Source organism: Neopsephotus bourkii, unplaced genomic scaffold, assembly GCF_033783945.1.
Source record: "Neopsephotus bourkii isolate Nb327-2 ecotype Australia unplaced genomic scaffold, CSIRO-AGI_Nbou_v1 NB_1792, whole genome shotgun sequence".
In the NCBI taxonomy this organism is placed as follows: domain Eukaryota; kingdom Metazoa; phylum Chordata; class Aves; order Psittaciformes; family Psittacidae; genus Neopsephotus; species Neopsephotus bourkii.
Genome location: NW_026902266.1, coordinates 4,040,555 through 4,065,334, shown reverse-complemented (window position 1 = coordinate 4,065,334; position 24,780 = coordinate 4,040,555). Strand labels below are relative to the sequence as shown.

General features: G+C 45.5%; 2 protein-coding genes across 2 annotated transcripts in view; one reads left to right on the top strand and one right to left on the bottom strand.

Annotated features, from left to right (window-relative positions):
- The window catches only part of PHRF1 (PHD and ring finger domains 1), a 28,829-nt gene extending 8,144 nt beyond the window's left edge, over window positions 1-20,685 (bottom strand). Inside the window, exons 1-13 of the mRNA XM_061380410.1 lie at window positions 20,648-20,685; window positions 14,395-14,509; window positions 14,019-14,135; window positions 12,321-12,559; window positions 11,298-11,381; window positions 10,217-10,338; window positions 6,931-7,028; window positions 6,249-6,421; window positions 4,590-4,836; window positions 4,093-4,232; window positions 3,079-3,266; window positions 2,247-2,366; window positions 309-472 (exon numbers count right to left, since the gene is read on the bottom strand). Coding sequence (XP_061236394.1) covers window positions 309-472; window positions 2,247-2,366; window positions 3,079-3,266; window positions 4,093-4,232; window positions 4,590-4,836; window positions 6,249-6,421; window positions 6,931-7,028; window positions 10,217-10,338; window positions 11,298-11,381; window positions 12,321-12,559; window positions 14,019-14,135; window positions 14,395-14,485 — 1,783 coding nt within the window. The 5' untranslated portion in view covers window positions 14,486-14,509; window positions 20,648-20,685. The remainder of the gene's footprint in view (window positions 1-308; window positions 473-2,246; window positions 2,367-3,078; window positions 3,267-4,092; window positions 4,233-4,589; window positions 4,837-6,248; window positions 6,422-6,930; window positions 7,029-10,216; window positions 10,339-11,297; window positions 11,382-12,320; window positions 12,560-14,018; window positions 14,136-14,394; window positions 14,510-20,647) is intronic.
- The window catches only part of IRF7 (interferon regulatory factor 7), an 85,879-nt gene that overhangs the window by 22,215 nt on the left and 38,884 nt on the right, over window positions 1-24,780 (top strand). The gene's annotated exons all lie outside the window — the stretch shown is intronic.

Here is a 24,780-nt window from a genome sequence, read left to right as displayed (position 1 = left end):
TCTATCCAGTCCTCCAGGTTTTATAACAAAGCATAAAACTATAGTGTAGCTCTTTTGAAAGAAGAAAACTACCTATTAAAGCCAAAATCATCCAGTAACATCTCAGCTCTGCAAGTAAGAGACAAGTAATATTATTTCAGAGCATATCTTAGAATCTTATTAGCTGGATTACTGCTGGCAACCACTGAATCTATCCTACATATTCAAATAAAAGCATCCTTATGTTTGAAACTACGCAGCCTCTAGGACCAGGGCAGACGCAGATGAAACAGAGAGGCCAACTGCACTGTGAAGTGCCAAACCCTTACCTGCCGACTTCTTCGCCGTCAGCGAACCATCTCTGTTGATGACCACATCCGAGCTACTCATCATGAGAAGGCTCTGTCCAGAAAGGATACTTCCCAACAAATCAGGCACAGGGGCAGCTTCTTCTTCTTGTTGTTGTTCAGGACTCACAGCAGGGACACTGTTTCTGCATGTTTCAGAGGGGTTATATTTCCTTTACTCTTACAGCACTTGATCTATACACACACATTACATTCAAAAGAAACCAAAATCAAGGGCATAAACAGAGGTCAGCCAGGGAAGTTTGCCACTTTTTTTGGCTTCACTATAGTCATTCAGCCTTCATCTCCTTCTGACAAACAGCAGGTGAGGCTTTCACTGACTTCCCACAGGAACACCACAAGATAGGAAATCATGTAACCATATCAGAAACCTTTGGTAAGTAAATGCTTTTGATCTTATATAAGAGTGGTGCTGTCGGCGTTGTGTATCAAGGTTAACTTTCCAGTGCATTTAAGATGCATTTCTGAAGTGTAAACCGCTGTTCATCACTTCAGAGATACTTCTGTCCCAGCTGCCTCTCCTATCCCCACCAAATCACAATCACAAGTGTACTCCTCAGGCTTACAGCACTATCTAAAAACAACTGATGCAGCTTAAACCAGGGTTTAGCACTAGTCAGAATACACGTAGGTGACTACTGGTAGGCCAGCTAAGAGCATTGCATAGGAAGAGCTACACTGAAAAACAACAGCAATGCTCCCACACACAGGGCAACACAAACACATGGTGTTGGGGTGTGGCTGTTTTGTTTTGGTTTTTTGGTGGGATTTTGGGGGCTGTTTCGTTTGGGTAAAAAAAAAAAAAAAAAAAAAAAAAAACCCCAAACTTCCAAAAGGACCAAGAGCCTCAGCTCTCTGAAGGAGCTGCATTTCATTTCTGTATAACAACAAACCGAAATTTCCAAACAATGTACACCAAAAACCTGTCATAAGATACAACAGAAAGGCAAATGAGAACGCTAAAGGAACTGGCTGCCCAGACCAGGCCACTAAACTCTTTGTAAAGCAGGCAAACCAAGCCTATAGAAAAGCTGCATTTCAGCTAAACAGTTCTACCTTCTACACAATGTACTACTCAAATAATACTATCTTAATCCTGAGAAACCAACCTTCACTATAAGTCAGACGCATCAGAGAGCAGCCATGTAAACCTCTCACATCTTTAATCATTTAAGCTGAGCTCCCCCTGTTTCTCCTAGTCTTCAGTTCCCCCAGCCTTGCAGTACTCCGATTCGGGTGGTACCTGCCTCAGTCATTTTTCCCATCCCTCTTCTTCCCATCATGCTCCTGCTCCCTGTGTCCTACCCCTCTGCCCTATGTCCTTCACCCCATTCCTGAAAACCCATTGTGGCTGTCAGTGGGAGGCACCCAGCAACACTCCCTTGCCAGCACAGCAAAGTAACTGTTAAATTGCAGGATCAAACAAATTGTTTCTCTCAGTTTTCTGAGCTCCAACAAATGGCAGAGGAATTGGCTTATATCCTACATCTCTTCTGAATGTGCAATTAGATTTGTAGCCCTCTTAAATAACCAAGAGGGTTTTTAAAGGTTAATGAGACTGAGGTTTAAAACATACTAATGGGATTACTAAACAATCCCAATTACTTTGGGATTACTAAACAATCCCAAAACAGAAAGCAAGAAAAGTCAGGTTAGGGTAGAAATACCAATGTGAAATTGCAATACAATAGTTAGAGCTATTATGAGAGACAGAGCATGTGTCCTTCAACATTAAAAAAACACTGTGGTTATTTTTCTATGCATGAGCATGCACATATGCACACACACTCTTCTCAAAATACTCAAAATAAGAAAAGAATTAAACAGGATGATCAGTTTGCCCTTTTGTTAAGGGTCATTAGTTAATTAAGGAAAATAAGTAACTTGATGGTTTTTTACCTGGGAAGTCCCACTGAAATAGGTCTAGCTACAGGACGGTGAGACCTCAGTGCTGACTGGGAGAGAACTCTCCTTTTGGCACTCACTGGTGAATCTGGATTTGCTGGAGCCTCTTCACTACTGTAGGTAAGATACATACACACACAAACTCTGAAACTGGCTGAATGTTTTTCATGCCAAATGGATGAAGTAGATAATACTACTACTTCAGATACGAAGTTTGAGATTGTCATCTATTATTATTACAAAATATTTGTGCAATGTATTTATTTTCTGTAGAAAACTATATTTCACCAACAATAATTTCAGATGTCCATGCACCCTCCCCCTCCACCCCCCACCCCCCCAAAACCCAAAGCTTAAGAATGACACAAACTATGGTATAGTAAGATTCCTCCTGAATTTAAACTGTCTGGAAAAGCGAAGATGAGAAAAGTAGAAACGTGGAGGATTCTACGGGTCCATGTAATTCTATGTGAAGTCACTTTTTATTGTATACCAAATACACTAGCTATGTTCACTTAAAATAAATAAATAGCAACTGACTGATTAGGATCTGACTTCTTCAAATTCTAGCCTTTGAATAACCCCACAGATCTTGTTAAAGGTTTTCAAGAGGATTATTTTTTCGGCAAACCTCTTTAAAGGCAGCTGATTCTTTAAAAGCTCAGAAACCCAGCCAAGAAGAAAGGAACAGGACAACACACTGCTATGAGCTGTGTATCCAAAGCTGTCTTCAGATGCAAGATCTACACTCTGCAGGAAGTCGTGTACAAACAACCCAACACTTATGAAATATTAGGTCCCTAATCATAATCCAGAGGTATCTTACCTTTCATAAGGATCCAGCTCGTATGGATCTCCAAACACAGATAGAGAAGCTGCACCGATATCTGCTCTCATCAGGCCAAGTGAGGGCTCTGCTGGTTTGGACATGGAAGGAAGTGAGGCCCCACGCACAGGTTTACTAAGACCAAGAGTTCTCGCAATACGGGAGCGAGTAGTAACCTCATTTTTCACCTGCACAGATAAAGAGACTGGGTTATTTGCATGTCCAGGCAGGTATGTACCGTTATTAAAGCCCCGGGTTCTTCACTTAAGCCAAATACAGTCATCAGGTTACTACTGCTGGTAGCAGCAGCAGTGTGCAGTTATTGTCTATATTTGTTTTAAAGCATTTATGAAACTTCTAACTATGGCCTGTATGTCACTTCAAACAGAGACTGCATGTCTCTCTTTAAGTGACCAGGTAAGTTTCTAAAACATCTTTAATAATGTAATTCAAAATTGTTAACTCCTTATTAAAGACTGAAGGGACAGTTCTGGCTGTAGGATGTAAACTCTAGTTAAGGTAGCTGAGGACAAAAGTGAAGCTGGTGCAGAGCATTCAGTATAGTTCATGCGAGAACATTATCCACGACTGAAAGAGATTTTGAAAGCCCTTACAGTCGATTAACTGGGTTTGCAACGACACTAACATCCACAGTCTACTGAAAAGAATAGGTGGTGGCAATTCTAACTTAGTTTGCATCAGTACCAAGTGAACACTACAGCTGAATGGCAAGGCATAATACAAACCCTGCAGGACGTGCTTTACAGTATGATCCCTGCAGTTCAGGTAACGGGATTTGTCAGCAAACTCAGCAGGCCTGCCTGGAAGTTGCAATTCACTTCCATGTACAGGATCTTTCTCCAGGACACTGGACACATCCTGCACATACTCCCCACCAGAAATAAGTTAGCAGCTATCATTACAAAGCAATTATTTTTTTCCACTGAATCCCCCATTATAGTGTTTTTACAGATAGCTGAAAAATGGCAGATGCTGACACTGGCAGAAACTCACACGTGATCTTACTCTCATCTTTTTCCCCCTTCTCTTCTTTATGAGAATCTTGCGTCTCTTCAGCTGTGCCCCTGAACTCTTCTTCCCAGCAGAAGATTTTGTCTGAGTTCTTTTTTTGCCTCTTACTCTCTTCCTCCTACCTGATGGGACAAAAGACAACCAAGTATCTGGCTAAGTGCTGGCACTGAATTTTACCTTGTATTCCTCTTTTCACCTTCCGATGGTATTCAAAGCAGCTGTCCTACAGTGTGTTGCAACATTATAAAACAGCAGGACAGAAAGAGTGAAATCACTAAGATTTATGCAAAAGCAACCATCAAGACACTTCTGGGAAGACGTGGGATAGGGAAAGAAGAAAATACGTGTGGTATACTTCTGTAGCTGCAGAGGTCTGGCAGCATACAGCTCATCTAGAGTATTTTGTGTGATTTGGGCTCATCTACCCGAAGATTTTATTATTGCAGATGAGAACCACAGAAGGTGTCCAATGCCCTTACCTGTTTTCCTTTTCTGCCTAGTAGAGGCTGGTGTAGGAGCCGGTGCAGGAGCCGGTGCAGGAGCCGGTGCAGGAGCTGCTGCAAGAGCTGCTGCAAGAGCCAGTGCAGAGAATGGTGCAGGGAGTGGATCAGGAACTGGTGGAGGGAGCGGTGTAACAGGACGCTCATACATGGCTGTGTTTATGCCTGAAATAACTGCCTCGATTGTTTCATCCAGAAGAGAGGGCATGAGGTACCCTGGCACATTCTGTGTGGAGGATTGGAAGTTAATTGATACAAGTATTTAAAGGTCAGCAACAAGTTATTCATAAAAGCATTCAATGAAAAAAATAAAAATAAAAAAAGGATTTGAGATTCAAATGAGAAGCACTTTTGTCACCAAGCTGCCAGTTGAACAATTATGTCACCTTTCTCACCTATTGATTATAATATTACGGAGAACATGGGCTCAGATTTAAACAGGGGCAATTTAGGTTAAATATAAGAAAGAAATTCTTTACTGTGAGAGTAGTAAGGCACTGGAACCGCCCAAGGAGGCTGTGAATGTTCCACCCCTGGCAGTGCTCACGGCCAGACTGGACAGAGCCTTGAGCAACCTGGTCTAGTGGGAGGTGTCACTGCCCATGGCAGGGGAGTTGGAACTAGATGATCTTAAGGTCCTCTCCAACCCAAATCATTTTAGGATCCTATGATTGTTTTCTAGAAGGAATTTGCTAGAATTTTCCTTAAGTCAGATCCTACTCTTCCTTTCAAAAGTTGTAGAATTTCACATTTCTACCAAATTCAACAGCAGCATGAATAAAGAACCAATCAACGTTACTAGTCACATGAAGGTTATTTACAGGCTCTGCTTCCACACTAAACCACCATGTGCTCCTCTGCAATTTAAAGCCTTTTATACTTATGCAAGTGATGAGTAGAGTGCTTTGGCTAAAGACAGAGGGCAAAGCAGGCTGGAGATCCCAAAGTTTGAAAGTGCTTGTAGCATACTAGTTACCTAAGGGACTGTAATTATCCCTGCCAAAAGAAACATCCAGAAACAGCTGCAGAAATTTTCAGTGAAATCAAGTAGTAAAGGATTTGAGGGACCTTGGGTATTTAGGATAATTTCTTGCATATATTCTCTGGAGCCTATTAATGTGGTTGAACTCACACTGTTACACCACTGAGGACGCTAACATCTGGGCTTTTTCTCTTCAGTAACAGGCTGATTTTCACAAACACAGAAACCTTAAAAACACTGATATTTTTTTCTTCGGTTTGGCTGGTGATGGTCAACAGGTTCTACTGCTATGGGAAAGCAGGTAGGACAACACACAAGCCAATGCACAGAAGTCAAATAAACATGCCCTGTCTCCACCAAAAAAACATGTTAAAAAACCCCAGAAGTGGTGTACAAACTGTGCATAACAGCCACTGGGAATAAAAATACAATTTTGCTCATACCCGAGGTGATAAAAATGCAGATTAAGAGGAAGCTACTGCAGATTTCAACATAAAGAGTTCTGGTCATGTGCTGCATTCAACTTGCACATGTTCTACATTTCAGTTTAAAAAGAACTCTGCAACTACTAGCTATTGTGCTTTGCACAACACAGACAGCTGGGCTACTTAAGAGGGGACTCATTTCAACTCTCCCACAAGGTTCTTCCAGAATACCTGAATTTGCTGGGCTGTTGTTATCCGGTTTCTGTTCACTGTTGCCCTAACTCGTTCGCTCTGCCGAGTTCTAGCGATAGCTCGGGTTCGGGCCTGGGGGCGCAGCCTGCTGGTGGTAGGAGTAACATCAGCCATGATGGCAGCAACCTCATCATCACTGACTTGATCTGTGTCTTGGAAGAAAAGATGCCATGTCACTTGTCTTTCAAGAATCGAGCAGTATTCCTTTTCTTAAACCAATCACCTCCAAAGGCAGCCATTATCCTCTCAAAAGGAAACTAGCACAGACATGGCTGCTTAAGACTGTTGCAGAGAGAGAAAGACAATTTTCGAGGTGACAGAATTTGCTGCTACCTTGCCAATCTGAGGTGAGGATACTAACAAAGTCTTTCCAGTGTAATACAATGCCGTTGCACTAAGGTGCTGGGGTTGCCTCATGAAGGTTAAAGAATGCATACACTTCCCAGGTTGTAACTGCAAATGAAAATGTCAATAAAGAAGATCCTCTTATCAGTCAAGAGTTCAAGTCAACTTTTGAACCTAAACAGAGAATACCTATCAAAACTATTATTTAAAATAGATAAAACCACAGGTAAAACAGCTCTTCAAAACAGCGCATGCTTCATATCATCTAACTCGGGAGAAAAACATTTACTTTGACCAGATATCACAAAACCCTTACCTGCAGCAGCACTGACACCCATGGGGGCACAGGCTGGACAGAACCATTCATCTACAGGAATTTCACTCAGAGGTGGACTAAGGCATTCCATGTGATACCTCAAGGGGGGATAAAAAACAACACAGAAGTAAAATAAAAATCAGAGAATGTGCTCCTTTCCAAGGGAAGAGAGCCTTTTACTTCTATCCACACACACTGCATAAGGCAGCCATATTTTCTGAAGTTTGAAACTATGGTCTACCCATCTGCTTCTACCAACCTCCAGAGAAACGATGCTACCTGATAGCTATATAAAGATCTTCAATTCTGGGTGACATTTTGATCAATAAAGCTCAGAAAAATGAGCATATTTCCCCTCGCTGTTTGGTGTATTGCTTGCCATTTGAACCCAAGCTGCAAGAAACGTGCAGAGACAAAATTGACGGTGACAAAGAGAAAGGAGAGATGTACTGAGGTGCTGGGGAGACAGAAAATCAGGAAACAACATCAGTTCCTGCAAACCAATATAGCATTAACCTCACTGGTACTTATGAGTATTTTATTTTGCATGACTAGACACGGGTTGAGTGCAAAGCCTTGTTACATTGAATAAATGCATTGTATCACACATACACCTGGCATAATGAAGACAACTGGTGATAAGGACGTCTGTGTAACCGCACAAGCCAGGCTGTAGAGCTTTAGTCAGACACTGGCTTCATACAGCTGCTTGCAGGACTGAAGACTAACCACACTGACTTCCACACACCACCTGAGATATGTGCTTGTCCTTATCACACCTCAAAGGGAAAGAAGATGGTATGATGCTCCCTGAGGCTGGCCTTTTTGCAGTGTTTTATATCCAAAAAGCTAAGTGGCTAGACTAACAGTCTCACCAACCACTTACAGAGAAGCTACCCAGGAAAGCCTCTCAACATTACCTGACTTCAGTGCTTTAATTTGTTTTCAGCAATCAAAGCCTAGCCAAAGCAATATGTATTAGTAGCACAGAAGTTTTAAAACAACTCATGTTCCTGCTAAAAATAATTAGAACAGATTCTCCACGTCAATGAGATGAAAACCAAGTGCTCAGACCAAGTTCCCAAGGCAAGGAACATAGAGAGACCACAGCCTTAAGTAAGTTTCAGCTTCAAATTAGCAACCTTTTCTGTGACCAACTTTGTTTTTTCTTCTAAAAAAGGAAACCCTACTGTTATTCCTGATGTAGTATAGTATCTAACGCTGATATAAGGAAAAACAGTAAAGCTCTACGTTTCACTTTCACATGCCAAAATCCACTGTCTGATAATATATCCCAGTGCTGGCCACAGAGAAAAGAAAGGGAAGGAACATCCATCTGACACTCTAATACAATTTTACAGCAATACAAAAGAAAAACCTACACAGAGAGACTACAGCTGTTAACCTACTTTCCAACCATCACCCCAACTTCAGATTGTCTTCCAAACCTGTACCCAACCGTGTTGTGATAACATTGGTGAAGCTGCAATTTAAGTTTATGTTTACACTAAAATAGACTGTCAATATAAAAAAATGGAGTATCACGTTCTTCTCACATGAAGATACGCAGATTAGGTTTTACACTCTTTCTGAGACTTGAAATGAGGTTTAACAATTATGTTTGCAACAGATCATTACTTTAAAATTAGGGCAGTAAAGTATTTTCCTTCTCTGGGCAAAGACAGTTTATTTTCCAACTGCCAGCTACCAGGAATGAGATCATTTCTCCACAGTAGTATTCTGACAAGGAATATTGTTAGATTCAGGCCAAAGTCATAATAAAGATGCTTGTAGCAACAACTTAATCATGTACTTTTCAAATGACCTCTGGGAGTTCTGATGTCATGTTATGACCCACTTGACAAGCAAGGACTTTCAGCACTAAAACTCTGGACACTGGAGAGCCTATTGCAACAGCTATCCAGAGTTATGTGCACAGCAAAGGAACCTCATCACACAGAAAATCATCCTAACAAAACTCAGTGCCAGATCTTATGGAAGGATAAGGTGATACTTGTTTGTTGGTTGTTCAGTTTTGGGGTTTTGTTTAAAGAAAGAAAAAAAACAACCCAAAAGAACCCAACAGTCGAAGTAAACTGATTTTACTCACACTCATTCCCTTAGGTTCATTTACTTGTGCTCTTGCACTCACCCATTTGGAAGCACAAAGACTGTGTAACTAAGTGGTCTGGCCAGGATTATTTGTGGGGGCAAGAGACACTGGCCCTCAAGATGTCTCTTGGGCTTTGTGACTGGCAATGAAGTCCAATGGATTTCAAACTTTTCCTGTATCTTTAAGTTATGAGCAGATGCTTCCAGGGAGGAACAGGGGAACTACTGTATCTGAAGCAATAGCTTGGGTTGAAATAAGGCTTATGAATGTCCAGAAAGACCTGAAATACATGACTTCAGATAAGACCTATGAAACACTGGTTTTGGTTAAGTACTTTAAATTCAGTGTTCTCATGACATGCCTAACAATATTTAGCATTCCTGATTTTGCCTCTTCTCCCAAAGGTGAATCAGAGTATATAGACTCCAAAGAATACAAGGACAGAACTAGACTTACCAAATCTCTAGTTAGTTTGCTAGAGTATTTTTTTTAAATTACTCTGTGTTCCTTGCAAGCAAGTATCTTTCTTTGTTCAATGGGTAACTTCTGACATCACGAAACTGACAATGCTGCAATAGTGATAGTCTGAAGACTGTAGGCCTGAAGTTGCATTCAAGTATCTTGATGCTTCTACTTAGATATTTATTTTACTTATCAAGGAGGGGAAAAAAACATGTTTGGCAGAGACAGAAGTAAGCAAGAGTAAGGATGTTATTTAATAACTATGGCTATAGAGAAAAGACCTCAAAATTTCATGACACTGTGAATCTTAAGAACTTCTATTGCACAGCACTAGTGCCCAATCAGCTGGGATAAATCATGCACCCTTTCAAAAAGACAAAGGATACATGTTTTTACCCTCCAGGCACCCAGATTTTTGTGTTCATCCATGCAACATCTTCATCACTTGAAGGTATGGTCACCTGTTTCAGTGGCCTGATGTGTGCAGGACTCTCCACACATATGCTGCTAGATGACCAGAAAAGGATTCATCACATCATGGGGATGTTTGCACTGTAAGCATATGGATACAAGTCTGGACACACAATGAGCTTCAAGAAACCAGCAAGGGACAGCCTACATCTCAGACAGTACCTGCAGACCAAACACCAGCCACCCCTGCAGTGCCATCTGCAATCACGCAGGTGCTACATTCGTTTCAACCTTTCTTACCCTGCATCACAGCCATCACACAGCAGCAGGCGATCTTCACGGTCACTTCTGCCACATACCTCACAGAAGGTTGGGTCATCCTCTCCATAATTACCCTGAATAATTGTGTTCTCAACAGGAATCTAAATAAAAGAGGGATTCACATTTTATGCAGAACATACAACTTTTTAAAACATAGTCACATTACTGGTACCTGCAGCAAAATCTAAAAGTGAATGAACCAAAACGGCTGGTACGTACTCGAACCTTCATTTAGTTCATTCAACCCACACAGGACACGATCAAATGCTTGAAAACATCTATCTGAACTTGCTTACTGGCAGATACCAACCGCATTTCAAGAACAGGCAAAAAACAAAGTTCCTGATATCAAAAGTAGTCAAACAAACTAAAAATAAAAGAGAGCAAGCTTAGCTTTTTTCCTCTTTAAACGTATGATTTAAATATTAATTTGCACCTCTGTTAAAACACATTTAATAATAAACCACCACTTTATGAAAACAGAGCAAAAAGCTCATAAATGTCCCTTGAAAACCAACATGCTCCTGATACTAAGAGCAGTAACAACTCTCAATATTCATTTGTGAGAGACTATTAGCACCTCAATCTGTGCCTTTAAGAGCTCTCCTATTGCCTTCTGTCTCTTTCCCCTTCCAAGCCCAAATGATACACAGTATAGCTGGCAGCAAGACATAAGAAAAAGATCATGCATAACCTTAATTATTCCTATTCATATTACAGCAGCACTTGCAGTATAAAGGGCATTTTCCCCACAGAAACAGGATTATCAATGCGTAACAGCTTAAGAGTCAAACGTCCATTATGCAAAAGAAGCAGCTATGAAAATCACCCTTTCTGCCATCAGACATGATGCCACACTTCAATCCACAAGCAGCACTGCAGGAAACGTGTTTAGGGAAGAAGAAAAATTGTAACAGCTCCTTAAAAGGCAATCTCAAAATAGGAAAGAAATAACATACATCCAGACAGCAAATATCAGATAAACATGCTAGAAATTTAAACCTTTAAGCAGATATTTCACAGCAACTGACTCTGTTGTTCGCTAGAGCAGAAAGCTTACCTTTTTTAAGATTTCACCACCAAAATGTGCCCGAATGTTAATGTTCATAAAGAGGATTCGATCCACTGGACAGGAGTTTGCATTCTAGAAAGATTAAAAAAACCAAATCCCTATACAGTTAATAAGCACATCTCTTGATTCAATTTTTAAAAGGACATCTTCAATTATTAATGCAATAAACATTAATGTAGTACTCATTTTAACAGCTACTGGGCTTGACCTTTTAAGTACTTAAATCCAACTTATCTATTTTACAATCAACCTATTGCATCAGAGAAAACATGCATTTTCAGAAAAGCATTTATAATACCAAAGTCATTTAATTATTATTCAATTGCCAGAGTAACACTGAAGTTCTTCTAGATATTGCCTAGAAATACTGCTCATATATTAGGGCATTTTCTTTCTTTTGGACGAATAGGCAAGTGGGAATGGCTTACAAATATACTCATTAACAGCGACTTTTTTGTTTATTTAAGTAATTAATTACCACTGGTACTGCTGTGTGCACAGGAAATTTTGTTGTAAATCTCACACTGGTTTATAATTACAGGAATTACACAGTTGGGTTGCAAGGAACTCTAGCTGACAACTGAATTCAGAGCAAACTGCTGATTTAGTATTCTCTTACATCTTTCCTATGTTTAACTATTCACTGTTGCAACAGACACCCCCCCCCATCCAACAGTCAAAACATAGAATTCAACAAGAGATACACAGAGAAATACACAGAAAAACAGTATTACTGATGTTTTGACTTGAAAAAATAATTTTAGATGGCCTAGAAACACACTTGTTTATGGCATTACAGCTTTCAGAAAACCCAACAGATCAGTATGGGTACAAAACAGATCCACACCTCACAAACATGAAACCTGCCAAACAGAGCAGTAACCCAAGTCTGTGTAAAAAAGTTTAAGAAATAACAGTGTTGTGTTCTCATTACAGCAAAACAGCATGATTAGAGGGGAAAGAGCAGTGCACACTGGAAGGCCACAGGACGTCAGGGACAAAACAGCTCACCTTAGACCACTCCACAATACAGTCCAAGCAGAAGTAATGGGAACAGTTCTCAGGAGTCCCAACAACCTGATCCCTAAACGTGTTGAGGCAAATGGGGCAGTGTTCACCATCCTCATCAGAAGAAACACTTGCTCCATTTATGCGTGGCTCTCCTTTCAGAGCATCAGTCGTTCCCTCCCCGCTGGCCTCAGTTTCTTCCTCTTCTTCCTCTTCTTCATCATCATCATCATCTTCACAATCTTAAAAAGTTAGAGATGAGAAACAGCTCTCATTGCTGCAGGGCTTCAGCAGCGAGGGCAGAGGGGGTAGGCAGGTACCAGTTCACAGAAAAATTCCAAGTAAGCTTATTTTATAGGGCTGCAAGGACAAAGCACAGCTTCCCAAGTTTGAGGCAATAATGTTTGCTGTTTTCTTTTTTCCTGAATCCCTTCACTAAAAAGCGATGGATTACTCTGGTGGAAAATAATGCCTGATAGCATGACTAGTCTTGCAAGAGATGAGAAGGACAGACAGCAGAAGAACAGGAGAGCAGGATATGTCAGGCTACCACTAAACACTAAAAAAATAAAAGTAATAAAGTTATCATATATGCAAGTTTCTGGTGGTTTTTGGTTTTGTTTTTTTTTTTTTAATGCACTACAGAGGAGAAGCAGCAGCAATACACTCACCTACAGAAAAACAGATTTGAGATTTCAGCAGTAAATCATAATTTTAAGAATCAAGAGATCTGGGGGCCCAGGTGGAGACCGCTTAAAGAAACTTGGGTTTGAATATAGTTAATTTTAAGCACTCAGCACACATTGCTGAAATGTGTTCATACTTTCAGTGTAAAATACAGAAGTGTCTGTTAGTCATTCCCTAAAACCTAAAAATTTGACATTTTCAAGAAGCAGTGAAAAGTTACCTAAACAAACAAACAAACAAACAAACAAACTAACTGTTTTTTTTGAGGGGTGCTGTTTTGTCTTTTTTGTCTTTTGTCTTATCCTGTTTGGACATAGCAGAAAATACTCTAAATGAAGGATTAATAAAGCTTTTTGGCACCTGGCATCCAGTTTTACTCTGTGTTCAAATCAGTCTTAACTACGAACTTGAAAAACTGTGCCCTTACCTTCCCATCAAGCTTTAAGACATGATAAAAACCTATTTTTGTCTATTCAAATAATAATTTGAGTGCAGCAGTTCCAGAAGTACATTATCTAGAAAGTACATTTTCAGTAAAATTAACAAATCCAGGTAACATCTACACGCCTTTTTCAAAGAAAATGTAGTCTTCTTCCCCCCTCCCTGCGCTTAAAACAAAACCAGTTTATTTCCAAAACTCCCCATCATTAACATTCACTTTAAAGCCCCATGCCAAAGCAAACAAACCTGCTTTTCATAAGTGGAAAAACAGCATCAGCTATTGCTGCAGTTCTGGCTTTTTTTTTTTTCCTACTCCTGCTGGGACAGAGTTCACTCCTACTGACTATAACTACATCACTTTGGCTAGCAGATAGTATTCAAATAGGAAAATGCTTTAAGAATTTAGAAACTGAGGAATATTACTTGTTCACTACTGCAGGCTTTAAGCATCAGCCTGACACAGCAGCATCTGTGGATTTATATTTAATGGTTAATTTTTGGAGGAAAAGTTTTCCTACCACTCTTCCTCCAGTTATTAAAAAGAAGGCTGTTAATGTGCATTAACAGACCTACCTTCTAGTTCTTCATCCTCACTTTCTCCCTTGTCCTCCTCGCCTCCCTCTTCCTCAGGGTCATCTTCTTCACTTCCAGTATCATCTTCTGAATCATCGCTATTTCCACCATTGCTTTCTTAAAAAGAAAAGAGAAGAAGAGAGGAAATACCTATTTGATGCAGACAGACAAAACAGTGAAGGTCACACCAGAACTCCTGCTCAGGATTTTATGCCAACAGTTTGAGATACAGAATTTAGGAAGCAAATCAAAACAATTCGCAGGGAAAAATAAATACATGGTCACTAATATATATTTACTTCTCTTTGGAGCTTAAGACAAATAGGTTCTCCAACCTAAAACTAGAAATGTGCTCATGTAGAGAGGCTGCATTTACCTGTTTCACTGAGGAGCGCAAGACTCTGTCTTTTGCTCTTGCCCAGTGCAGCATTCTTGTTTATCAGTTCATCCTGGCTGTCATCATCCATGGCAGGACATTGGAAACTGGCTCTCTGCAAGAAGGCAGACTTCAGTGAGGCAGTGCATCACCTACACAAGCAGAGCAGGCATCAGCCCAGCGAAGAGCACTGAATGCATCTGCAGAGATGTGAATGGTAGAGGGAACATTGCTCTACAGCAAAGGCTCCTCACACCACTGATCAGTTTTCCCAGTTTCAAGTCAGAAGTTACTACCAGTAAGCATTTATCATTACATGAAGTTTCACACCCCTACTGAGATAGATGAAGCCAGCTGCTTATGAAATTCAGTTAAGGTACAAGATTCAGCTTTATCTTGGGCTCCTGGATGACAGAAGTTATAAGCAGAAATCCCCTTTGAAAATAGGAATAGAAAACCTGCAAACACCAAAACCATCTATCCTGTGGACAACCAACAAAACACAGAACTGACAGGGATCAGAGGCCCTAACAAGATGACAATGTGTGTCAAATCAAAATACTGTTTTGCCCAATTGAAAAGAAACAAGAAAAATTATGTTCAGCTCAGGGGCCCCCACCATAAGGAGGACTTGGACCTGTTGGTTCATGTCCAGAGGAGGCCATGAAAATGCTCTGGGGGCTGAAGCTTCACTTCTATGGAGACAGGCTGAAAAAGCTGGGGTTGTACAGCCTGGAGAATTCTCCAGGAAGACCACAGAGCAGCCTTACAGTACCTAAAGGGGCTGACAAGAAAGCTGGAGAGGGACTTGTGACATAGGCCTGCAGGAAAAGGACAAGGGGGAATGGTTTTAAACTGACAGAGGACAGACTTAGATTAGGAAGGAGTTCTTCCCTGTGAGGGCAGTGAGGCACTGGCACAGGTTGCCCAGAGAAGCTGTGGCTGCCCCACCCCTGGCAGTGCTCAAGGCCAGACTGGATGAGGCTTTGAGCAACCTGGTCTAGTGGAAGGTGTCCCTACCCATGGCAGGGGGGTTGGAAGTTGGAACTGGATGATTTTTAAGGTCCCTTCCAACACAAAACATTCTATGATTCTATGAAAGATTACATATTTCAGATATTTTTTTTTAAAGGGCCTATTCACAGCTGTCATGAAACAGAGAAGTCTCAGATCTCACAACCATCATCCCACAGAAAGGAAAAGACTTGATTTGGTGCATATTAATGCAATCACATTAATTGCTGTGCATTAGCACAGACTGGCAATAAAACTGACAAATACTGAGAGATGCTTCATGATCTAAATTCATGATGGCAATTAAATCAGAGCTTTTAATACATAACACTACAAAGTGTTCAGACAGATTCCTGCAAGCTTCTATAAGCAAGTAATGGAAAAAATATAACTAGCTAACACTTATAAAGCTAGATACCAGATCTCAATACAAGAAAAAAACCCCTGGATTCTCCAACAAGCACAGCACAGAAGTTTCAATCAGGTGCTCTTCTCGCTCAGCATTACACATCTTGCATATTAAGAGAACTTTGGAACAAAATGTTATGTTTTATTCAAGTGCTCTTGATCTGTATCTTTACTTGCACACTCCCTTTTTGAGCCACGTAGCACAGCTCTACACTTAAGAGCCTTAAAAATGCAGACTTTGCTAAACCAGACTGAACTGCAAATGGAGTCTTTGATGCTCAGGGGAAAAAACTAAAAAGCTAAAAAGAGAAAAAGATAGAACTTCAACATAAAAAACTTCCTGGTAAAGATTTCTTGTAACTTCAGGAAAAATCTTGCCTAAGAGGTTTAAACTTTTAGCTGAATTTGTGACTGTTAATAGAAGTGTGCTTAAAAACAGTTTATGCTGGCTGAAAACACGCAGACTCATCAAAAGCCAGGGACTCCATGACCTAACTTAATAAATAAATTTTAAAAATTGACAGAAACATTGTGAATTTTTCAAGTTTCAGCAATGCATACATATGAATTATTCAAACTTGATTATGCAACACCCTCCAAAAAGCTAAGCTAGCCACAGCAGCGCAAAACTCACGTATCCCAGCTGCAACACCACCACAAGAGCAGTCTGTCAGCACCAGTTCCACAGCAGGGCAGCAGCAGGCATGTTTGTTATGTGTGAATTTACACTGTGTATTTGGATTTTATGCAGAACCTCTGCCTATACCACTTTCTCACTGGCCTGCTGTGGAATCAGGGCAGGTTTCTGCTGACCCATCACTACCTGAGACATGGAAGACAACACAGACCAACCCAAAGCCACTGTGGTAAAACTGTGGATGAGCCTCCACTTCACCAGCACAATGACCTTCATTTCCCAGCTCCCTAGTTCTCCTTAAAGCAAAACAATCAGCACAGTGAGGAAAGGGCCTTTTTAAAAGTGATTCCCACAAACTGCAGTTCTGACCAACGTAAGCTTAACTGCATTGCCAAATAGCATGCATTCCTTCACTGCTGTGGAATAAAAAAACAACTATCCATGTTATTTTCACCCTGCTGCCCCATGGAAAGATATCCTTTAAGCACAGAGGCAAACAAATCAGCACTTGTGACTTGACAATCTAAGCTGACATACTTCCACTGCAAATGTAAGCTTGTACTTTGCTCGGAGGCAAAACTCTGAGTTAAGGAAAATCTGGCATCACAGTAAGCAATCAAGTCTTCAAATCTTGTCAGTAAAGTCTGGTTTGTGGATAGTTGGGAATGGACAAAGAGAAACCAAGAGAGATTAAGTAAATTTGAGATTTTTAAGAACATCACAGACCTTATGTTACAAATAACCTTTTCCAAACTGGACAGCTGCTCTAAAGAAAAAAAAAGAAAGGAGGAAACCCAAGTTGACTATACACCTAAAATGAGAGCTTGTTCTCCTATTTTTTAAGAACAATAAGCAGTATTTCCAAGTGTTTGTTTTCTTTTGTGGTTTTCTTTTCTTATGGAGAGACATTTCAGACAAATTACCACTATGAAACACATTCATGATATACTTCAGAGAGCTCACCCACCTGTACAAAAGCCCAGCTTTTGTTCCAGCACTTACACATAAGAATTCTTCCAACCCCCACAAAGCTAGGACCAGGAGATACAAAATACATAGGAGGCATTTTATTACTATTATTATTTAAACCAAGAAGTTTGGTTAAGGAGGAGACTGTAGTCATTCCTCTGAGGCAAACCTTAACTATGCACTTCTGTAACACAAAAGCCTAGACTGCTAAAAAGCAGCCGGTTATCCCTGAAGGCCATTCGACTGAGGCAATTACAGCTGCTTTCATTTTGGGTGGTACCAAGGAACTGCCCTTACTGCTGTACCCAACACCTTGCTGCTTCGTCACTTGGAAAGTCCAAAGTGTGCAGTACTCTGCATGAAGTCCTTCAGCAGCAGAGGCTCTCACATCCACTGGTCCTCTCACTTGAGAGGATCCCACTTTGAAGACCCTATTCAGGGTAATTTAGGATGCATCCACAGCAGGCAGCTCGCAAACAGATGCAGGATAACTTGGCCAGAGATCCATTGTCTTTGGGCTCAATACCACTAACGCAAGACATCACCACTTACAGCAAAATCTATTTCAATTCCCTGGGCAGGTGCATCATTCACAACTGTGCAGTGTGCACACAGAACATCCAGTGTTTGAATTACAGGTTGCACACTACATCTGCTAAAGGCAGATACTGTACTCCTCCTTAACATCCTCGTTTTCAGATCCTCATTTAGAAAAGCCTCACAATATTTTAATCAAACATTAAACTGCAAAAACGCAGTGAGTGCATGGCAGGTGTCTGATCGCTTCACATGCAGCAGCACTTTTCTCCAGCTCTAGGTTCCCTTCACAAAGGCACAACCTCTCTCAGGCCTGTGGCATGTGCACTGAGCAGTGTTCGCCTCCTGCTGCATGGGCTCTGCAGCCGTACACATCGTAAGCTTGGGCTTTGCTATTAAGACAGATTACATTTTTACATCAAGCTGTCTTAAGCCATTCTAATTGTACAATCAAACAGCAATTACAAATACCTTCTTCAAGCTGTATTAGCAACAGGGTTTTCTGTTGGCTTTAACAACAAAGAAGATTGTTTACTGAAGTGCTTGTTTGATAAATGCTTGTTCTGGAGGAAACATTCAGTTTTTGAACTACAAACCTTTTACCACAAATCAGTATTTTAACATACTTTGAGTATGTTCCAGATAGAAGGCAAGTGCAGGTTTCTAACCATAAGAGGAGCTATGGCCTGCAAAACACACTCAAGTTCTGTGTCACTCTGACATGAAGCCGACGGAGCCGCCTACAACACCAAGCGATTCTTCCAGTCACGTGTGCCTTCCTTTCCAGCACCAACCCCTTTCCTCCATTTCCAACTTCTTACAGTAGCGTCTAGTCTTTAGAAACAGAAGAGCTGCTAGACAAGACATTTACTTTAATCTGCTTTGGTAATGTTTAGGATTATACACAGGCAAAGAAGCAAGTCAGATGGACTTTCTCACAGGGTAGTTTTGAACACTGATCTAATGTGCAGTTACTGAGCAGTCATGTTACAAAGAGCAGCTATAACTAAATTTAAACCTACTAAATGTTCAGACATCCGAGCTTTCAGTTCTTGTTAACACATCTGCTTTATTTGTTGGTTTGTTTTGGCCTCTGAAAAACCACTGTCCCACATCAGAAAGCATCTGCCTTTGTTTCCAACTGCACAGGCTACGCTGAAAGAATGTTGTAAAAATCATGGTTGTACCTGGCTGGAAAACGTCTGGATATGGTGTGACTAGTATCTGTCACCACCACATTCCAAAGGTAAAAATAAGAGGAATTAAGCAGGGAAAGTAGTAGGCAAGTAAGCACCTATCTTTCCCCCATCCTGGTCCTGCCCTAAAATTTAGACACCATAAATTCTGAGATCGAAACTGTCCATCAAAGCTCCCCCCAGGAGCTCCCCACTCTTCAGGAGTGTATGTATGTTTGTAATGCAAACAAAGCACAGGCTTTGCAAAGGCACGTTTGAAGTGCAGCGTTTTACCCTGAGGAGCAGCTGGGTGTTTTGTACCTCTGTATTCAAAGCAGCAGCCAAGATGTACACAGTTCCCAGCCTGCAATTCCCTGAAGCCACTGGCTCAATTTCCAGCTGTGAATCAAATACTCTCCAATGCTGCACATCCTCCTCTTTCTTAGCAGGCTTCTTTTCTTAGGAAGAGTCACCCTTACTGGCGAGTTCTTTTTCAGCATTAGTCTTTCACGCCATTCCCACCTTCAACTACAGCTTTCCCTGCTGTTTATGGGCTGTGGGAAAAAGCAAAACAAAACACTGCACTTTCATGTGCTGGGGTGGGCTTTTTTTTGTGCATTCCCATCAACAAAAGGTCTCAAGACTTACTGACCTTCAAGAAAGGAAATAACACAGCAAACACCTCTGCAACACATCAGCAATGCATTATGTTACAACCAGCAGGAAGACCAGTAACCAAGCCTACAAAAAGCCCCACATCTATTACTGAACACAGGGCACACAAAGAGGGGGACCGGTTACACAGCTTTAAAACCTGTCAGTAAGCACAGATCCCTCTAGGCTACACCTTTAAGCCCGAACACGCTTTCCAATAAGTCACTCTGTTACAAAAACGCTCGCACAAAAAGCTTTATTTCTGCTTTTTTAGCCAGGGACGCACTGACTTCCTTGTAGAGGGCTGAAATAGCTTACAACTTTCTCAAACACACACGTGCAGCACAAACAACGGGAAGGGGAGTGAGAGAGACGCCAGAAGAACTCGGTTGTATGCAGCTAAAAGTCTTCGCAGCATTAGATGAAGCTGCTGCGCGACTCCGGATCGCTCCCCAGACGGGGCCGCCGTCACGCAGGCTCTCCCCGCGCACATGGATGCCGCCGCTTGGTCGACCGCTTTCCACCCCTTGGGACCATTTCCGGGATAAAGGCGGCTGCGGACAGAGCGGAAGCAGCCCCGCGGAAGGCCGCGCAGCGGACCCGCTCAGCCGCATCCTCCGCCAGCCGCCAGCGGTTGCTCAGAGTAAATCGCTATGCAAGCACCTCTATAGGGACTGAATTAAACACACATAAACATCCCGGGCCCGCGGCTGCTGTCCCCCAGGAGCTGGCAGCACTCCGCAGCGGAGGCCGGCGGCTCCGCGCCACTGCAGCCCGCGTTGAGGCCCGGCCTGGCCCCGCCGCCCTCCCCCCGGTCCAGGCCAGCCCCAGAGCTACCGCCCCGTGCCCAGGCACTCACACGAGGAGAAGGCTCCAGCGCTCACGTCACCGGGCCGGGCAGGGCCAGGCCGCGTCACCACCGTGAGCTGCGCCGCAGAAACACCCCCCCTCGGAAGTGTTGCGGGAACACATCCGGGGCACGGCGGTGCCACCGCCTCCAGGAGCGGGGCTGAACCATTGCATGCGGGAGAGGGAGAGGGAAAGGAGTGGAGCGACAGGGTGAACCATTCGAGGGAAAGGGGGAGCAGAACGGTCGCGAGACTGAACCATCGGAGGAGGGGTGCACCGGGCTATACCACCGCACCGCCCTGAGGGGAAGGAGCTGAGTCCCCGTGGGCAGCAGCGGGCAGCGGGGCTGGACTGCCCCACAGGAGACCGGCGGAGAGGGGCACCCTCCCCGCCATCCCTGGGGTGCTCGCTGTCCCTTTGGTCGGTGTCCCCAGGCTTGCGGTGTTGAGGCTGTGAGGCCGTCAGGGAGCTGGCGGGGCCGGGCCCCGGGTGCTGCCTTCCCTTGCCGCACCCTGACAGCCAGACGTGAGCATCGGGGTCGGGGCTACGGTCCCCAGAGAAGCCGTAGGGAAGGCCGATGGAGCGCGCTTTGCCACCCCGGCAGGCTGCGCCCGAGACACGCTGTTCTCGGAGGAGGAAGGCGTGTGGTCCGTGCGGGCGCGCATCAGCCTTAAGTACCTCTGTCAGGCGATGCAGATCGCGGCTGGCTTTTTTTTCCCCTCTAAGTATGCGTGGCTGATCCCAGCCCAAATGTTCCCGTTCTGCTGGGTGATCGCACGCACGTACCGAAGGAAGGGTTGTTCCCCTTCTCGCAGTGTCCCACCAGCCGTGGTGTTCTGCCCAAGCCCCAGGTCTCCGCCGGGCGGGGAGCGCACCCCCGTCTGCCCGGACGTGACCCAGCGCTAACGCGCACGTCCTCGCAGACACTCGGGCCATTGTCAGGAATCAGATGGAGGCCAGGGTTGAAAGCAAGGGCCTTTTCCTGACCGCACAGAGAGGAGCAACCCGTGCTCCAGCTGTGCTGCTGCCTGCCCGCTCAGGGCTTCGGGAGCGGGGCGAGGCGGGGTTGAGGGTGAGCACTCTGCTGAAGCCGTTGCCACTGAACACAAACCGCCTTATGTTTGAGAAGACAGGACCTGCGCTGTCAGGGGGGCAGCTTTTTATTTGCACAGTAATGGTCACGGCGGTTGCTGGGCCCCGGGGGCATATTTCCCCTTTTGGCTTTCTCCCCCAGCCCGCGGGCTCAGTCCCCGTTGCACGACGGTACAGGTGATGAGGGCCGGGGGCTGCCGGGCGGTCGGTGGCGCTTCCCCGCAGTCAGCGGGAGGGGTTCACTGTCACCGCTCACACCGGCCAGTTAGGAACAAAGGGAAGAGCCGCAGGGCTGGAATAAGTGGGGGCTCTCCCCAGGGAAGCACCGGCAGTGTCAGCAGGAAATTTCATCCCGGAGATTAAGCGCTGAGCCACGAGCTCGTTCGGAGCTGTCGGGGGAGCAGGGGCAAAGCACCCCAGCCCGGAGCCTCCCCAGGGCAATGGCAGGCCCGCTCCTCCAAGCCCTGCGGGGTCTTGCTGTTGGCTGGAACACACAGCACCCCATCTCACCCTTCGCTCGGGCAGCAGGCGAGCAGTTCCCCCGCCACAGCCGCGCCGGCCGTGCTCGGCTGGGCCCCAGCCAATCCTGGACGGTTTAATACGGCGCGCAGGGAGGTCCGAGCAACGTGCCGACAGCCAGCTGTGCAAGCACCGCTGCGAAACACACTCCGTCCCTGTCTGCTCGCAGCCGAGGGAGGAAGGATTTAACGTGTTTATTTATTTACTTTAAAACCAAACATGAAATGTCAGGCACCGCCTGGAGGAAGAGATGGCAGCCCACGGCACGCGTGTCCCGCGGAGCAGCCCGGCAAGGAGGTGTCCGGGCAGCACCCAGCCGTGTTGCTCCACACAAAAAACTTGATTTTAAACAAAGTGACGATTTCCACGGTCATGCCTCACTTTCGGTGCTGGTTCAGGGGCCTGTGTGCGCCGTGGACGGTTTTGCTCCAGTCTGAGCGCCAGCCCTGTACTGGGGAAGACGTTAAAATACGTGACTTCTTCCCTATGGCTGCTGGGTGAAAACAAAAAAGTCCCACACAACACGCGCACGAAATGACAACAGAGGCTGTCACTGTGCGGGCTGTTACGCAGAAGTGGGGCTGTCCCCATCCCCCCTGCCCACCGGCAGCGGGAGAGCAGAGCCGCGGATGGCTGGTACCCGCTCCAGCAAAACACATAGGGAAATCCTTTGCGGTCGGTAATCACCGCCGGCTATCGGGGAGCCCGCACTAGGTTTTGCTTCCAAATCTTGCACCACACCTTGCACCACACCTACCAGTTCAGCAGGGATGTGATGTCTAGCCCGTTTGGTCAGCAGCTACTTCTGTACCCAGTGTCCTTTCTCTTGAACAACAGCAGTGTGAATGAAGTGTGTGTGGGGGTCCCACTACGTGTGCCCGCTCCCCAGACACGCTCCAGTTTCTGGTCTGTTTGAGGAAGGTGTGTGTCTTTGGGCAGACGGGAGCCAGCCAGCCAGCCACACACCCGACTTTCCGTGTGTGTGCAGAAAGGCTCTTCACCTCCCCAGGACAGTGCTACGTCCATCCAGCACTACCTTTGGCGCTGAGAAAACACTCGCTAGGGCACCCCAACATTGTCAGCGTTTCAACCGTTTGGCTGACAGCTTGTAGGTTGATGGCCAAGAGTGAGTTCTCACAAAAAAAAGCACAAAAAAGTGCTTTTTTGGGGGGAGGAAGACGCTACCGGAAGAAGACGCCCTGGTCATCCCCTCTCTGACCCCGGGGTTCAGTGGGGCTTCAAGCTGCGGGACCCCTGGAGCAGCACTCTGCGGCCGGGTTTTCCAACCTAGAGAAGAACAACGGGAACAACTATATAACGAATGCAACGAGGTGAAATTCACCACCACGACGTGCACAGCGGCAGCGAGGGGGGCACGGCCGCAGCACACCCCCCCTCCCCGCGTACGTGCGCCCCGACACTGTCCTGATGGCACGGCCCCGGCGGACCGTACCATGGGCCGGGCTGCGGCGGGGGCGGGAAGGGGACGGAGGGGAAGTAGGGAGAGAAGTGGGGGGGCAACGGAGCTCCGTGTAGCGGGGAAGGGGCTCCCAGCGGGGGGCGGCAGGGTAAAGGGGGTGCCGTCAGCGGCCGCCGGCATGAAGCTTAGCGGCGAGGGCGGGGAGGGGGTCGGCGGGGCGGGGTGAGCGGGAGGCGGGCGGCGGTTCAACAGGTACAAATGGTTCCTCCCCGCAGCAGCGACGTGCAGAAGCGAACGCGCCGCGCCCGCTGCTGTCACTGACGGGGGGGCGGAGGAGCCCGCTGCCGCCGGGCGGTGACGGAGCCGCCATTGGGCCCCGCTGCGCGGGGGCGGGGCCGGCGGGCGGGCGGGCGGTGTCGCTATTGGCAGGCGAGGCGCGGTGGGAGGGGCGAGGGGCCGCGGCGCGCGGCGTGGGCCGGGCCGGGCCAGGGCAGAGCGAGAAGTTGGCGGCGGCGGCGGGGGGGACTGCGGAGCCGCGGAGCGCAGGTGAGCGGCGGCCGGGGCGGGGGAAGGCACTTCGACCCCGGGGTGGTACGGGGGGGGCCTGTCCCGGCGGTGCGTGCGAGGAGCTGCAACCCCCTGTGCCGGGATGCGCCACGGAGCCCGGGCACGGCGCGAGCCTCCTTCGCTCCCGACCCATCCTTCGCGCTGTCTCCTATGCTGCTTGCGGGCCCCTCCGCTCCCCGTCATCCTCCAGGAGCAGGTGAGCCACTGACTAACGCACATTGTGCTCTCGGCGACTCCACTGTGCGTGTGACAGCGGCTAACCTGCTCCTCGGACTCCGCTGTGCGGCCGCCTCACCTCCACGGACCCGTGCCGCGACGCCTGCGTCCCCTCCGTGCCACCCAAGTGAGGGGCTTCGGCGTGAGGAAGAGTCATTCCCCCCCGTGAAACGCCACTGTCCTGCCTCCAGCAGCTTGGCGCGGCAGACCCCGGACGTGCAGAGATAGCGCCTTTCAGTTAGCCACACGGCGTGGTGGAGTGTGGAAAGATTTAAGGTTTCATGCAGCCGGGCTCGGTGTGTCCAGCGCCAATGGAGATGAGTGGAACG